A 17,960-nucleotide genomic window follows, 5' to 3' on the forward strand; every position below is an offset into this window, starting at 1 on the left:
CTGGTGTTCATTAACGTTCTGTGTCAGCCGTCCTCCTGATGAATCCTGAGCTCCATCAGAGCTGCTTGAAAAAATGATTTCACAAGCAAAAAAAAGGTTGAATCTGTTTCCCCTGGAGAGTTTCTTCTGTCCTGTACAGTTTCTAGTTTTGCTGCTTTAACCTTTATGGCCCTTTTCCATTAGTATCTACTCGGCTCGACTCGGCTCGACTCGGCTCGACTCTACTCGCCTCGACACGGTTTAGGTGGTTTTCCATTACAGTTGAGTAGCACCTCGCCGTGGGTGGAGTCGCCGGCGCACCGTCCAGCTCCCTCTGGATTATTTGGGCCGCCACCAAGCTCAGAAAAGTCTCCACGTCTTTATTTGACCGCCGCAGCGGTTTGCTTGCCATTTTCCGACTTTGACAACTTCACTGATGATCAATGCGCACGGCCGCTGTTGCCGTTTTTTTTTTTTTTTTTTTAAATGTCGGGTTTTGTTTTCGTGCGGGAGTCGCTCTCGTCACTCCCTGTCCAATCAGTTGCCTGCACGGCGTTAACGTCACATTTTCAGCTCGACTCAGCTTGACTCAGCTCGACTCAGCTTGCTTGGAACCCCGGCTGAGTGGGTCCTAAAATGGGACCTGCTAGCAGGTACTACGACCTGATGGAAAAGCTCTCAAACCGAGTAGAGTCGAGCCGAGTCGAGCTGAGTAGGTACTAGTGGAAAAGGGGCATACGATGCACAGGTGACTGGACTCTGGACTGCACTCTGCCATGAGCCAATCAGAAATGACCTGTGATTCAATGAGTTTTTCAATAATATAAGCTGATTATTTTCATCTTTTTTGCTGAACTGTATTTATGTCTCAGCAATATACTGATACACTGCAAAAAGTCAAAATCTTACCAAGATTATTTGTCTTATTTCAAGTCAAAAATGTCTTATTTCTAGTCAAAATATCTCATTACACTTAAAATCAGACATGATCACCTCAGAAGTAACTTGTTTTTAGACAATTGTCTCTTGTTTCAAGTGAAAATTTGCTTGTTTCATTGGCAAAATTTGCCAGTGGAAAAAGTGAAAATTCACTTCATCTTAGTGGGACCAGTCCTGCTGCCCCGGGGCGACTCAAAGACGGTGCCCAAGTGTGCCGCCTCGATTTCAAACTCACAGCGTCTCTGATCAATAATTTAACCGTCTGAGAGGAACGGCTCTACTGTTGCATTTCATACATGCCCACATTTTGCTCATAATATTTCTAGATTGTTAAAGAAGGACGTTTGCTTTCCCTTGAGGATTTTGCATCAGACAGATGTCTTTTGAAGTTATTTTTTATCTCTCTCTCTCTCCCCTCACCACGAAAACTACGAGAAAATAAAATACCACATTTTTAAATATACATCTATAGTCTAAATATACATCTATAGTCTAAATATACATCTGTAGTCTTAGCACAGCAGAACTATGTGATGAAATCAAACACAATTACTTTAAGCACTGCCCATAAAAAGACACACTAACAACAATTATACCCAAACATGACCAAAAGACAGATAAATGCTGTGTGCAGGCGACGCTTCCTCTGGGCTCTGCATGCATGTTGGCTCTGACCCACAATGCAACAGCGAGCCTCTTAACTGAGCTGTGCTCATGTGACCTGTTACACTTCAAAATAAGATAACCTCGCATAAGAAGCACTTTATTTTTCCACCTTCATCAATGTTACCCTTATAACCTCTTATTTATTACATTTTTAATCAATTTAATGGCTCAGTGAATTTGAATAACTATGAATTTATAATAAATAAATAAAATAAACATCTTAGTCTCTTAGACAGTCACAGTGACACCACCACCTTACAGTAAATTCACCTTTTTACACAGAGCAGCTTCACTGAACCCCTGATTAGCTCTTGGATGTTTGCATGTGTGTGTGTGTGTGTGTGTGTGTGTGTGTGTGATATATCATCCCGACAGCGGGGGTGTAAAGTGAGCGCCTCTCGCCTGCAGGCCGCTCTGATCAGCCACTTTAAAGCTCCATATCTTCAGTCGCATGACAGGAGCCTGTGCGCTTGTTTTCAGCCCCCAGAGCAGCTTGACGGGAGGGGGGGGGGGGCTTCTGACCGGCCATAAACCTCACTGGGTTTCATTTGTACACAGTTTAGCAGCAATAAAACATAATGTCACATCAGTAATTCACTGACAACAAGCTCTGCCGTTTCCCTCTTCACACACACGCTGATGTGAGATAGTATTTCTTGGTTGTGCATGAAAGCCGCATTTCAAGGGGCCAAGGTGCCACTTGCCCCCCCTAAGAACTTGATTGACGGCTCCAAGTGCGACTGTCAAGCCCATTAACCTTGAAGCGTTCTCTGCTGACATGAGAGTGAAAAAGTCAGGACTACAGGAAACTCCCAAAGTTGTGAGCTTTTTTTTTAATCGTATTGTCGGTCGTGCTTTTAAATTTCTAGAAATATTGCTCAAGTTCAGGTAACATTTTTCCCTCTCCACGTGTATATAAAGCATTCCACACGCTGAATAAACCCTCCAAAATATAAGGCTGTGTTCTAGCACCTTCACATTGACCTAGAGGCAGTGATTAGTATTGAATATTCTTAATGACTTAAGTAAAAGATGACTGCATGCTGCAAAATGAATAAGTTGAATGGTCCTGCTGACGGTGCGGAGCTGATCTCAGGTCGAACGCAGTGACGCTGTGAGCCGTACGGACCACGATGTGTTTTGTCAGGTGCAAAATGTGAACAAAGGTGCGATCTGTCTGAAGGAGCGGCTGGCTGTCGTGAACATTATATGCCCCTTTTTTCCCACAGTTGGTTTGAAGGAATGCAGCAGCTGGAATAAGAAGGGCGGCAAAAAGAAACGAGGAGGGGGAGAAAAAAGGGGAGAAAGCAGGCTATCCGGCCGAGCTTGTGGAAATCATAAAGCCTTGTTAAAGAGTTTGAGAGTTTTGAACTTTCTGAATGAATGCACTTGGAGTTGTAGCTTGTCTGTAGATACAACGGCGCCCAAAAAGAAATGAATTAGCCCCGTGTGTGTGAGCGGCCCGGTGTCATTACAGATGCTGACTCTTGGGTTACCTGTCCCTTCAGGCCACTCCACAAAATACCATGATGTCACCCAGAACCCAAAGGACCTGACGTGCGGTTGAAGTCATATGAGAAGAAGTGGACACACCTATCGTTGAGAGCTAGGTGCATGGCCGACAGGGGCATGCATCTAGCTTTGGGAATTTCCCCGTTTGGGATCAATAAAGTATACCTATCTATCTATCTATCACAGGAAAACAGCCTGATCTGTGTCGTGAGTCTGCCAACACTGAGGAACATCCACACGGAGAAGAATCACCAGCTGACATGCTGAGGAGGGAACCCTCAGGACTTTGGTTTGCCACATGAGCAGCTGTGGTGCTCCAGGTTTACTCAAGGCATCTAAATGGAAGTCAGGTGGTCAGTGTACGTACGTTCTCCTGGAGGCAGGGAACGTTCTCCTGGAGGCAGGGAACGTTCTCCTGGAGGCAGGGAACGTTCTCCTGGTGTTCCCCAAACCCAGACAGGGAACGTTCTCCTGGAGGCAGGGAACGTTCTCCTGGTGTTCCCCAAACCCAGACAGGGAACGTTCTCCTGGCGTTCCCCAAACCCAGACAGGGAACGTTCTCCTGGCGTTCCCCAAACCCAGACTCGTCCATCAGACCGCCACATGGAGACGCCTGATTGGTCGCTCCATAGAAGACGTGAAGCTCCCGGCTCAGTTTCTGTGCTGATGCTGATGCCTGTGTGAGCGTGTGTTCCTCAGGTTAGGTTATTTTCCTCTGCTGTTTAAATTGTTCATATTTCTATTTTTTTTTTAAATCCTTGTTCATAGTGTTTATATTGCTTACTGCTATTAATCATGTGTATACTGTATATTTCTTCTAAATATACATTGACATTGACCTACCTCTATGCACATTTTATACACCCATGCACACATTTTTTTTTTTTTTTTTGCACATTGCTTTTTGCACACTGGGTTGTACTTAGATTTTATTCTGTTGTACTTAGATCTTATTCTGTTGTACTTAGATCTTATTCTTTATTTTTTATTTTTTATTTACTTAATCTGTAATCTGTGGATACTGCTGAAAAACTGTGAATTTCCTGTGGGATGAATAAAGTATCTATCTATCTATCTCTATCTATGCCTGAGGAGGTTTGGAGCTCTGCAGGTCCTGAGGCGGCGTACTGAGTGTTGGACTCTTTTACGCACTATGAGCCTCGGCGCTCGGCGACCCCGCTCTGACTAAGATCCCCTTCAAAGACCAGGACCCAGGTGGTAAATGTGGATAAGGTTGGTTAAAGTGTTATTTGCTGTATGGGAGGTTTTCTCAAGGCTTTACTGGATTTTGCTCTCTTTAGCTTTTGTGTAGTCAGAAATTTGGTGTCAGTTAAAGTCAGGAGGAGGGTCAGAACACTTATAAAGCACATAGAAAGACAGAACTCAGTGTGTGTTGGACCGGTTAGTAAAACTTTATTTTGTGGGACAGTGAGCAGGAATCAGTGAACGCTCACAGAGAGAAGAGCGGAGTGACTCTGCGCTGAGAGATCTGCATCACACGACACTGTAACTTCTGCTAATCCTGCCTCTGAACCACTGTGTTGAATGACAGATTATTATAATTTCCCCAGGAGCCTGTCCCGTCCCCACAGCTGTAGGCCGGGGGGACGGACAGGGGTTGGACAGCTGGGTGCCCCCCTCCGCTACAGGGAACGTTTTGTCCTGCAGCTGTTTGCCAAGGTGACCATAAAGCCTGTGATTTATGACTGTTATATCCTTGTCTGTTGATTAGTTATACTGCAGTGCTTCTACATGTCTGGGATATGTATGTATTACAGCCATCTATTGTTTACTGCATCCTGACATGTGCACCATGGTCAACATGGGCAGAATGCTATTGTAGAAGAGTATTAATCATCTGTATGTCTTCTTTGAGCTCAGTGAAAGTGAGAGGTGAAAGTGGGACATCCAAAATTTCCACATAAATGTGTTTGACCAATGAGTTAAGATCAGCAGTAATGGTACTGAATAACAGCGATGAAACAGTCCAAAATACATGACAGCTTACTGTGGCTAAGGTAAGGCTATCAAATCTTTTTAAATGTTGGTTTGTTGCAGTGATTTTAAATAAAAGGCAAGACAAGACCGACTTGAAATTCGGCCTGAGATGTGCATGAAGCCTGTTTTAGATGAAGTGGGAGGGTGTTTCAGGCTTTTGCACTGATGGCAAATAATTTGATTTACTTTAGCGGACCAGTAATAGCTGAAATACGGAGGTAGCGCCGCGTATTTCCTTCTCCAGTGCCATCATAACCTCCTATCATAATGTTCTAACCCTTAAACACTATAAATAATATTTGGTTTCTACCGCCGACCTTTTATTTCCCCCTGCAGCCCCCCTGTGCTCCCTCAGGTTTTCCATCATACCTCTCCATAACTGTCAGTGTACTCAGGGGAATGCACGAGCACGAGATCTGTGATTGGTCACCTCGGCCGCCGTGTGCTTCTTCATGAGAGCAAAGGCGACGCTGAGCGGTTAGAAGAGAGACGAGCTCATGAGGTTTGCAAATGTTTTGATATTCTTGTGTATGCCATCTGATACAGATCCACAGTGAGAAATATGCCAAAACGACGCTCTCCAACGCTCGAGAACATCCTCACACTGGCAGGGCAGAGGGAAATCTAGCCTTAAGACCATGTGAGATATTACCATGGCGCAATTTGTAAGAAAAAAAATCGGAAAAATACTTATACTTCTCTTTCTTATAGTCTTACGTTTATAGAGGCTCCACCTGTGCTGCCCCCTGCTGGCCGTGTCTCAGGCCTGCAGCTGATCCCCTCAGCAGATTCTACTCTGACATGGGATTCAGGAACAAGGAGATCCTGCTGATCTGAGCCCAGAATCAGCAGATTGTTTTCTTCTGAATCGGCCCAAGTCACAGCAACGTCTCTTCAGAGTCCAGATGCTGAGGAGGAGGTTGGGGTTCTGGACTCAGACCAGCAGGATTTCCTTAATAATAATAATAATAATAAACTTTATTTGTATAGCACCTTTCATACAAGAGCTGCAGCTCAAAGTGCTTCACAATAAAAAGAAGAACATTTGAAAACACATTAAATAAAACATTAAAAAGAATAAAACACAGCACAGGGTGGAATTAAAAAGAAAAGGCTAAAAATTGAAATAAAATTTGAAATAAAACAAAAGATGCAAATAAAACAATAAAAGACAACAGTGTGGAATAAAATAGGAGCTCGTTAAAGGCTAAAGTGAAAAGGTGGGTCTTTAATCTTCTTTTAAAGATGTCTAGTGAGCTGGCTTCCCTGATGTCTAAAGGTCGTGTGTTCCAAAGCTTAGGGGCGTAAGTAACAAAGGCGGCATCCCCGATTTTCTTTCGACTGTTGTAGGGAACCAATAAGCAGCAGACGATCGCAGTGTTCTTTGGGGTGCATAGCCAATAAAGGAGTTGGCAATGTAGCTCGGTCCCAGCCCATGAAGTGCTTTATATACAAGTAGGAGAACCTTAAAGTCAACTCTGAATGTTACAGGGAGCCAGTGTAGGGCAGCTAAGACCGGACTGGATCCCGCAGGAGGAGAGCAGCTGGTTTTCACTGTTTTTTTTTTTTTTTCACGTAAATTTGCGACTTTATTATCTCCAAATTTTCAAGTTTTTTTTTCTCATAAATTTGTGAGTTTTTTTTTTTTTTCTGAAATTTTACCACTTTCATCTCAGAGAATATCCAAGTTTTTTTCCTCATAAATTTGCATCTTTAATCTCAGATATTCTGAGTCTGGATGCTGATGATAATATTGTGATTCTGGGCTAAAACCACCAGCATTTCCTTCTTACTAAATCCCAGAGAGGAAGAAAAATTAGTTTTTCCATTTTTTTCTTCGTAAATTTGCAACTTTATAATCTGAGAATTTTCATGTTTGTTTTTTTTCTCATGAATTTGTGAGTTTATCACTTTAAGGTTAGGGAATACCATTTTTTTCTTGAATACTATTTTTTTGTATGCTTTTCTATATTCTATATTTCTTTCTATATTTTTTTCTCCCTACTGTGGAAATGGTCATAAAATACAGATGCAGATTTTTTTTAATCTGCTCAGTACATTGACACTGCACAGGGTCTGATCTGTGCCTTCATGTGTCTTTTCACAGCAGATTTTTTTTTCATGTTATTTCATTTGACCTGAGCTGCACCTGATACACAGCCTGCACACTGCGGGGTGTGTGTGTGTGTGTGTGTGCATGGAAGTGACTGTATTCAATCATAAGGTGGACAAAATGTGTCCTGCTAAATTTTGCCTCGACTCAGACCAAATTAGCCATCTGGCTTAGACGGAGCAGCAAGGTGTGTGGGAGTGGCCCCTTCACCTGGTTCGGCGCTGGGTGCTCAGTCTTTGTCCCTCGGGGTGAAACGTGTTTATTTGGGTCAAGGACACTGTCAGGATGCAGGGCCTGACAGATGGCTGCTGCAACGCTCTGTGTTTCATGTCTTTATTGTGCACCGTAATGCCGGGTTTGTCATTTTTAATATTGTTCAGAGGGTGTTGTTTGTCTCTGCAGGTGGACGGCTACAGTTTACATGCATTCATGTAGAGCGCTCTGCAGGTCGTACCGTTTCACCTCATGTCTTGTCGGAGGTTGAGCCTGTGCATTTTGCTCGGTCCCTTTCCAGTCTGATAGGGCAACATTTCTTCCAAAAGAGGAGACCCTGATAGTCTTCTACTCCAAAATGCTGTTTGATTGTTTAAGAAGGTGCAAAATGTAAAAGCGGATGGAGAGCAAGCCCCGTCCCGCCTGCCTGGTTGCTATAGGAACCCGCAGCTGAAATCTCAGAAAGCCAGAATCCATGTGATCAGCTCTTCAGAGCGGGGGAAGTCCTACCAGGGTTACTCCCAAAGTGCCGTGTTAAATAAAGATGAATTCTCTTTTTTCTTCCACTTTCTACAGGCCATGGAGCTCGACGCACTGAAGGATCCCGTACCCTCAGATTTCCTCATGCATTCATTTAAGAAGTGGATGTAATCATGTTCCCCCTGATTAAGCATGCATATTTAATTCGCATCTCGGCTCATAATTCACGTTGTAAAGTGGGTGCCGTCGTGGGACTTAATTTACTAATGAGGAAGGGGAGGGAAGATCATAAGCTCGGAGGTTTGAGCCTGTAAGGTGTGATGGATGTCACCGTGTCACTAAACTGTGTACATTCATCCGCCCGTTTGGTTTCATCTGCAGCTACATGCATTAATGTTGTTGATCCGCTGCTTTCCAAAAACCCTTAAGGCTGTCCACATCCTGAGACCGTCCACCAGCGCCGGACAGCACGGCGACATTTCCTTCACCTCTTTCATTTAACAGCAAGGAGTTGGAAATATCACAGTGCCTGTTTTTCTAAAAGAGCATGAAACTTTGTGAGATGATCACAAGCTCTGAAATACAGATGCAAAACGGTGGACAGCTGTGGTAATGTGAAGATTGCACTCTACAAACTGTTGGGTTTCATATATAAAATAGAACCCAAATACTGGATAATCAGCATCACTTGGGTTAAAAATACTTACTTTATTTTGAGCGACCTCTGCATTAAGAAATGGGTTGAGGAAATTAAATTGTTGTGAAAAGCAAAAAGTTAAACACATTTCGGGTCTCATCTCCAACCCACTAAATAAATAAATTAACTAAATAAACAGCTAAAAATGGAAGAATCTGTGTGAAAAAGCACATTGATGGATGGATTCTGCTGAAGTTCTGCTGGCGGTCCCAAACCACCGGGGAAGAGATGGCAGGTCTTCTGAACCGTCACAGAGCCGTAACTCCACCCCTGGTTTGGGTAAGGTGACGATGAGAGGAATCACACACTCCGTTTGATCAGCAGTGTTAGCATGTCTTCCTAGTGATTTGAGAAGTGAACCCTGGTTATCAGAGTAAGTAGATTCACCTGTCCACCTGTCAGACTACAGGCCGTCTCAGGTGTGGCTCCAGGTAAGAAATGCTGTTGGGAAAGTTTTTTTTCTCCTTTTGTGCACACCGCACACACGGTGACGCACTGAGCCAAAACCAGCTTCTCACTCAAAACCAGAGATCAGCTGGTAAATACTGTCCAACTGATGAAGACAGGAACATGATCAGCCTGTCGGTGAGAGCTGCAGGGATCATCACCTCCATCATCACCTCCATCATCACCTCCTCCATCACCTCCATCATCACCTCCACCATCACCTCCTCCATCACCTCCACCATCACCTCCATCATCACCTCCAACATCACCTCCACCATCACCTCCACCATCACCTCCTCCATCACCTCCATCATCACCTCCACCATCACCTCCATCATCACCTCCACCATCACCTCCACCATCACCTCCAACATCACCTCCTCCATCACCTCCATCATCACCTCCAACATCACCTCCATCATCACCTCCACCATCACCTCCATCATCACCTCCACCATCACCTCCTCCATCACCTCCATCGTCAACTCCTCCATCACCTCCACCATCACCTCCACCATCACCTCCACCATCACCTCCATCATTACCTCCAACATCACCTCCAACGTCACCTCCATCGTCACCTCCTCCATCACCTCCTCCATCACCTCCACCATCACCTCCATCATCACCTCCACCATCACCTCCATCATTACCTCCAACATCACCTCCAACATCACCTCCACCATCACCTCCATTATTACCTCTAACATCACCTCCACCATCACCTCCATCATCACCTCCACCATCACCTCCACCATCACCTCCACCATCACCTCCATCATCACCTCCACCATCACCTCCATCATTACCTCCAACATCACCTCCATCATCACCTCCACCATCACCTCCATCATCACCTCCACCATCACCTCCATCATTACCTCCAACATCACCTCCATCATCACCTCCATCATCACCTCCACCATCACCTCCATCATTACCTCCAACATCACCTCCATCATCACCTCCACCATCACCTCCATCATTACCTCCAACATCACCTCCATCATCACCTCCAACATCACCTCCACCATCACCTCCACCATCACCTCCTCCATCACCTCCACCATCACCTCCACCATCACCTCCATCATTACCTCCACCATCACCTCCACCATCGAATTATATGTTTGATTTGAACTGTGTTTTTATTCATTCTGTTTGTGTGAATGTGCGTTTACACACACACACATCTATCTCTCTATCTATCTACACTCAGTGCCACTTCATCAGCTCCACCTATATAATCTAATCTAATCCAGTTCAGCTGTTTCCTCTCCTGCTGCCTATAATGCTCAGCTTGTCATGTTGTCACATGGTCTGTCTCAATCGAACGGCTAGATGACTACTAGGTCTCAGCCCACGGTGCCCACGTAGGAGGCGTCCGACGTAGGTGCTGATATCAGGCTTACCGGAACTAAAAGTTTAGTGAACTGGGACGGTGTAGCCTGCGGAGGATTCCTACGTCATTATTATCGAGGCTTCCCGAGGCGCATTCGAGTGATGCAGCGTAAAATGCCGAAGTAGGTTTGGGAGGTGTGTCGGTGAACACCTGTGCATGAAACAAAACGATAAGCAGCTTCAACGCTCTCAAGATGGACAACATTCAGACCATCCCAATTAAAGTAATTGTACACATGGCTACATTGTAACGTACCTGATGCGCTGATGGTTGCTATGGAAACATCATGCAAAATGCCTATCTAACTCATCTAACTAAACTTGTTCGGATACAATTAACAGCTAAAGCGAATCTATGGTGGTAATTATAGGCATGAAAACTTATCAAAACGTCATGATATAAACATTAAGACGGTCTAAAACAGGCTTCATAATTCCAGCAATGGTGGCTGATCCAGAAATTCAACTGGACCGAAAGGCACCCTGGGAAGTAGGCTGTGATGTCGGCCGTGAAGCATCGTGGAGGTGTTTCCTGCAAATTAGTCAGAAATAGGCTGGATCTGTCGGCCGCCGTGATGTAAGCAGCCTACAAATACGACCTAGGTAGAGTACAGCCTTTGAATTGGGACAGAGCCACAGTCACAGAGGTGTTCATTCACTTCTGTGTTTGGCACTGAGCTCAGTTAGTGCTGCACTTTACTGACAGCTGTTAAAAGGGAGAATTTATGGCAGAGCTGTTGCACTGAACTGCATCAGACTGGACAGGTGGAGCTGAGGAAGTGACACTGAGTGTGTATACGTGTGTGTGTAGACAGACATAGATGGAGATATACATATAGATATATATAAATGTATATATTTTCCAGATATGTGGAACATGGCCCATTGGTCACACTCTACACCTCCCACACCCTCTTCAAGCTTTTTTATTGTGAGCGAGTGGCATCTGTCCGTCTCCCCCTGGCTGTAATCAGTCAGCTGCAGATGGAGGCTCATTGTGCTGCTCGGTGTCTGAGAGAAAGACGATTTCCAGGCCGAGGCAGAGGCTTCCCTCGCCTGCTGCTGCTGCTGCTCACAGAACCAGGCTGGAGAGGGCAGCTCAGATAAGGCTTCTTTATCTGGATCCAGAGTGAGGTGGGTTAATGAGGGATGGGGTGGAGCTGCACGCATGTGTGTGTGTGTGTGTGTGTGTGTGTGTGTGTGTGTGTGTGTGTGTGTGTGTGTGTGGGTGTGTGGGTGTAAGAGTGGAGAACTGAGAGAAGCGAGAGGCAGTTTGGGCTGAAACTCCGGCGTGGCGACCCGTCTGGACGTCAGCCCTCCCAGCTCGTCAGCCTCCTGGTGCGAGGTGGCGGCTCGGTCGCCTCCATCCCCGTGTCCTTGGGCTCATTCTGACTCCCCCACTGCTGCGCCTCTAATGAGGAAGATGAAAGAGGGGTGCAGGCTGGGAGAAAATCCAACCCCCCTCCTCCCCTTCTACAAGCCCTTCACTTTGCTCCTCATTCCGTTTGTTCTGCCAAGCCTCGCTCTGCTCGCCCTCCAGCGCTACCTAATGCAAGAGGGTTTTTTTTTCTTTATGGTGGGAGCGAGGGGAAGTCTATCTCAAATTGGGAGTGAGGCTGGTTTCAATTTTAAATTTTTCAGGTATTATTCCCTCTGATCTTCTGTGCAGTTCTCTGTCTATCATAATGTTTTTTGTATTCTGGGTCCTGCAGCTCCGGGTATATTTAAATCATAAAGCTTCCTCACTGTGCACAGTTAGAGCCACAGAGTCTGACTGCAGTGCCGAGCCGGCCTCCTTCTGCCAGGGAGGCAAAGCCAGCGCCATGCTCATGTGACATGGAGCCTGGCCTTAGCAAACAAAAATATACTGCAGTATATTGGAAAATATCATGTGATCTATTAGATAATACATTTCCATATATGGGAACTAGTCTTTATATTTAGAAATATATTGAAATTTAGATCATACATGTCTATATAATGATACATATAAAAAAATATATTGCAACCAAGACCAAAAATGGCACTATATTTTTACATGTAATAGTTTGTCTTTATATGTTCAAATATACTGCAATATATGCATATACCATATGTGTATATATATATCGCAAAAAAATATAAACAACCATGATATATATATGTCATGGTTGTTTATATTTTACTCACACCGCGTGTGATTATTGCACATGTGAAAATTGTAGTCCACATGAGAGGAATCAGGTCACATGTGAATGTGTGTCATTAATGTGAAGATGCAAATCTCATGTGATTCCATGTTGTTTTCACATGTGGAGATTCCACTTCAGAAGCCATTCACAGGTGGAAATGCTAATTCTGCATGAATTTGTGTGACTGATTATGTTTTCACCGGTGGAATTGTTTGTTCACACATGAATATTCATGTGTGAACTAACAATGTGAAAATTATAAGTTCACATGTGAAATACTCATTTTTACATGTGAAAAGGCATATTTAGATGGGAAGCTCTGCAGGACTGTTGTCTCATATTTCTTCTACTGTCTCTCATTTATTACAAAAATGTGTCTCTGTTGCTGCTTCAGTTCATGAAACTCGTTGCTGATGCAGATTTTCTAACAACATGAGTTTGGAAAAGTGAAGATCAAAGCTTTGCTGAAGCGACTGCAGGTGGAGCTCGTACCCGCGTGCCCTGAGGCCTGAGCACGGCAGCCCGGGTTCGAATCCGACCTCAGGCCCTTTGCTGCAGGTCAAGTCCTGTCTCTCTCTCCTGCCTCTCCTGTCTCACTCTCCTGCCTCTCCTGTCTCTCTCTCTCTCCTGTCTCTCTCTCCTGTCTCCTGTCTCTCTCTCCTGCCTCTCCTGTCTCTCTCTCTCTCTCCTGTCTCTCTCTCTCCTGCCTCTCCTGTCTCTCTCTCTCTCTCTCTCTCTCTCTCTCTCGTCACTCACAAATAAATCAGAAATACCAAAATAATCTATATAAAATGCAGAGGATCAAACAAAGAGAGACAGACAGACAGACAGACAGACAGACAGACAGACAGCAGGCCTCGCTGCTCTTTGTAGGATATTACAGCGATTCAGTGGCTCCACCTTGTGGTCATTGTGAGGTAAAGCAGCTGCTCTCACACCATGGAGGCAGGCCTGCAGCTGACTGACAGCCCCGCTGAGCAGGCACACCCTACAATCAGAATGATACTTTTATTATATAATAGTAGGATAAGAACCTCTTTTGTTCCTGCTGAAGACGAAAAGGAGCACTTTGGTTTCTGAACTGATCAAAGAGAAAGTGGACGTGAGGAGACGGACACTCAGTGCTGTGGTCTGCCCACCTGTAGGGCTGCAAAGAAGAACATTTCCAGAAACTTTCCATAAGAATTAACAGGAATATATGGGAATTAACATAAATTTATGGGAATTAGGGTTAGGGTTAGGCTAAAAAAAAGTTACAGCTGACCACTCTAACTTTAACTACATTTCTCAGTAGCGCGGTCGTAGCGTCGCTGTTTTCCAAATCAAATAGCTTTTAAGTAGTGAAACTATTTTACTGATCAAATAGCGCGGTAGCGTCCACAGAAGCTACATTTTCCCAGCCATTTCTCAAACGTAAATGCAACGGAGCTTTTGCTGCGGTTTGATATCTGACATAGATCGGGAGCAGTGGGTGACGTCACTGCTGCTCACGGACCTGTACGTGTAGCCGACAGCCGCTTTTCTGTTTGACGTGGCGTACCTGTCCTATCTGTCTGCTGCAGCGGGACACGAGCACGTGTGTCGCGTGAACAAGCAGCTGGTAAGAAAGCTGGTAAGAAAGATCAGGATGCCTGGCCTCCGTATCCACTAATAAGGAAAAAACTTTGGAACACAGAGGCAGAAACTACATGCAAACACAGGTGTGCACATACACACACACTAACATATATACACACTTCCCCCACATTAGTATAAATGCACTACCTGCTTTTTGTTATTATGTGAAGCATGTTGTGTATTTTTGTTGCCATGGTTTGTAGCAGTAAAAGCAGAGAGAGCACAGTTTCATCAACTATTGAACTGAACATTTTTTTGCCTGACTTTCTGTTTGACTGACAGTTTTATTGATCACTAAGATAGCAGTGACTTGGAATGAAGTTGGTTCATGTTAAAAAAAAAAAAAAAAAAAAAAAAGTAGCTTTGATGTAGTTAAGCTACATGTTGTCACTGTATTGTAGCTCAGCTTGCTACATTATCTGGAGGGTAGCTTCAGTGTAGTGAAGCTTCATTTAATGCAGAGTAACTGGTAGCTTAGCTCACCACATTTTCCAAGTAGCTTGCCCAACACTGCCCTCTGGCTGTTAGACAGCTGAACCTGCACTGACTTTAATGGTTATGTATATACAGGTTACACTGTAAGTAGCACTTTAACAAAACTGCATGCACTTTCAGTGCCGCTGGGTATTGCGTATTGCTTATTGTTTACTGTCTGTTTGTGTTTTTGCTCGTCTTTTTGTACATGATGTGCTGCTGTTCTGTCCTTGTTTATGATATTTATGTCGGAGAGTCTACCAGGACAAATTCCTATCAACTTGCTGACATGCCAATAAATCTGTTGAATCTTGAATCTTGAATCTTGACAATTCCCAGACGGTAACGGCCGCTACCGGCGCGGCGCCCCTCCGGCCGCTAGAGGCGCCGCTCCCAGAGCCGGCCACGCTGTGCACGGCACCTTTTCAGCACGCAGGGGCGCCTGCAGCTGCATAGATAATAGAAAACAGCTTCGCGGCGCTCATGATTTTTTTTTCTTTTTAGTGCTCCTGCCGCCCCCCACGTGACATGAAAAATGCCAGACACTTTTTTAAAAAAAAGTTTTTTGAGGATTTATACTTTAGAATAGAATAGAATAACAGAAGACACTTTATTCATCCCACGGGGAAATTCAGGTATCCAGCAGCTCAAAAAACACAAACATATAACATTTAATAATAAATAGATAAATAAATAATAATAATAAAAAATACATACGAGCAGCATACAAATGATATGGTATGCTGGTATACATGCAATTTTCTTTTTGGATTGAAGTGAAGTTTTTTTATTCAAAATATTTATTTATTTATTTATTTTTGATTGAAGCAACTTTTTTTTTTTTTGGACTGAATAGTAAAGACACAAATCTACCTTCATAGAGCTGCCCTGTCCGGAGTCCCAAAGCGCAGGGATGCAGGTTGGAGCTGCTGAAATGTCCCATGAGTCCGATGAGGACTTGAACGCAGCACAAGTGAAAGTGAAAGTTTGAAGGTTTGGACGAGCCGCGACCAGGAGGCTCATCATCATCATTAATGTTGGACTGTCCCACTGTCCTGATGTAGAAGAGCTGCACACGTCCGGACGGCAGGAGAGGATTTCTGTTTATCTTTGACTTCAAGTCCAAGAAGAAAGAATGAAACAAAGAAAGAAAGGAAGAAAGAGAGGAGGAAAGAAAGGAAGAAAGAGAGAAACTTCCGCTTCTGCTGTGAGTCGCTCCCTTTGTCTGTCGCCATTTTCGAGCTGCATTTTTCACTGTTGAGTTCGTCTGTTAGAAATAAAATTAAAAAGTAAAGCAGTGATCATTTTCTTTGTGGTGATGAAAAAAAATCTCATCAGGCGGTAAAAACAAATGTGAGCCAGGTCTATCCGTCAGACAGCACGTTTTTAAAGCCGTTTAATTCCGTTTATTCCACAGGAAATACAGACTGATCTGTACTGTGTGAAACCCGCCACTGGAAAATGGAAAAATCAATAAATTAAATAATAGAAATGCAAATCTATTAATAGTTTTCAAACTGGGCAGGGCCCCCTGTGTTCCCAGGGCCCTGAACAGGCCTGTGGCTTTTTCTTTTTCCAGCCTGAACAGGAAGCAAAGTGTTTCCTGTTTGTCAGGGGGAGAACAGGCCTCTGGGCCCTCAACACAGAAAAGAGAATAAGGGCCAAACCTGTGGCCCCTTAACAAGAAAGCATCATCTGCTTTGAAGCTTTGATGGAAAGGAGTTTGTGTTTTTGTGCTGAGGCTCTGTTCTCTGAGAACAACAACAAGAAAAAGACATGAAGGGAACACGGTGCGCCACCAAAACTACTGAAAGAAAGATTTGCAGGTTTCATGACGACACCAGGATTTGCTGGTGAGCGCAGCGTCTGGAACGCAGCCTCTGGATTGGACAGAAACAGGGAAACATGTCCATGAGCTCTGCTGCATTCACACTCTTTCATTTGTGCATTCCTAAAGGGAATTTGTGCTTCACAAATTATTTGTGAATCTGCATTTATTTGTGCAGATCATCAGCGGCTCCCGGCTCCTTTACAAAGACCAAACGCTGCAGGCATGAAACTGGTCGCCATGATAAATTAAAATGTCAAATTTCACTGTGAGGTTGGGGCTGGGTGATAGAGACTAAATCAAATATCGAGATATTTTTTGACCAAATCCCTCAATATGGTTAATGCAGGGATGACTTTACTGCTGTTGCTCTGGGAAAATATTCAGACTCTGAGATTTTAGATAATTAGGCCCTCGCCCTCCATCGGAGAGAGGGCCTATTGTTTTTGTACTGTTTCTTTTTTCTTTTTTGATATCTTTATTTTTCTGTGACTGTAGCTGTAACTGTGTGTGTGTGTGTGTGTGTGTGTGTGTGTGTGTGTTTCAGTGTGTGAATTATTAACCCTCTATCACCTGCGTAAATTAACTTTATTCCTTTCTGAGACATGGGAAAAAATAATGTGCAAATCAGCGAAAAAAAATACAACAAATAATTAGCAAGACGTTAATTTAAAAATAAAATAAAATATACATTTGCTAAATATTATAAATATACACTAAATATAAAATAGCAACAAAATAACTGTGATGTGTTGAAACACACATTATTTATGCGACTGACTCCATTTAATACAGTTAATGTCTGTTGTCCATTAGGAAACTAGAACATCAACCCATATATCATCCCTTTGGTGTGTGTGTGTGTGTGTGTGTGTGTGTGTGTGTGCACCTCTTAGACTGACTTAAAGCAGAAGATGAGTGACTGTGTGGAGGAAGAGGAGGGCAGAGCAGAGTCTGCAGTGTCCAGCTGTCTGTCCATGAAGAGCGACCGGTCTAAAGGACATCTTACAGACTTCAGTGCTGAACCTGGACCTTCAGACACAAAGTAAGACAGCTGTCAGAGAGCAGTGTGTGTTCACTGTTTTCTTGTGAAATCTGTTTGTGTTGCATGGAGAAAGTAGACGTGACCCCAAAACTGATGCTTCAGATCATGAGCCACATCCGCTCTTTCAGCTGGAGCCCTGTAGAGGTCATTCTGAGCCTGAAAAAAATCAACAGTGTAGAGGGTATTAAAGAGGAGAGAGAGCTCATAGTGAAGGACATGAATCAGCATTAGTCTAGAAACATTAGGGCTTAAGCAATGCTTTGTAGCAGGAGCATAAACGCTTAGGTGATGCTTTTTCACTGCGTTGACATCAAGGCTCACACGGGTCAAGTAACATTCTGTAAGGGAACAAACCTCCACCTGCACTGACCACAACTGCC

General features: G+C 44.0%; 1 protein-coding gene across 1 annotated transcript in view; it reads left to right on the forward strand.

Annotated features, from left to right (window-relative positions):
* Positions 1-17,449: 17,449 nt before the first annotated feature.
* Positions 17,450-17,960, forward strand: part of LOC115371332 (NACHT, LRR and PYD domains-containing protein 12-like) — a gene marked incomplete at its 3' end in the record, with an annotated part of 59,851 nt that continues 59,340 nt past the window's right edge. Inside the window, exon 1 of the mRNA XM_030068636.1 lies at positions 17,450-17,580. Coding sequence (XP_029924496.1) covers positions 17,450-17,580 — 131 coding nt within the window. The remainder of the gene's footprint in view (positions 17,581-17,960) is intronic.

Source organism: Myripristis murdjan, chromosome 14 (genome assembly GCF_902150065.1).
Source record: "Myripristis murdjan chromosome 14, fMyrMur1.1, whole genome shotgun sequence".
In the NCBI taxonomy this organism is placed as follows: Eukaryota; Metazoa; Chordata; class Actinopteri; order Holocentriformes; family Holocentridae; genus Myripristis; species Myripristis murdjan.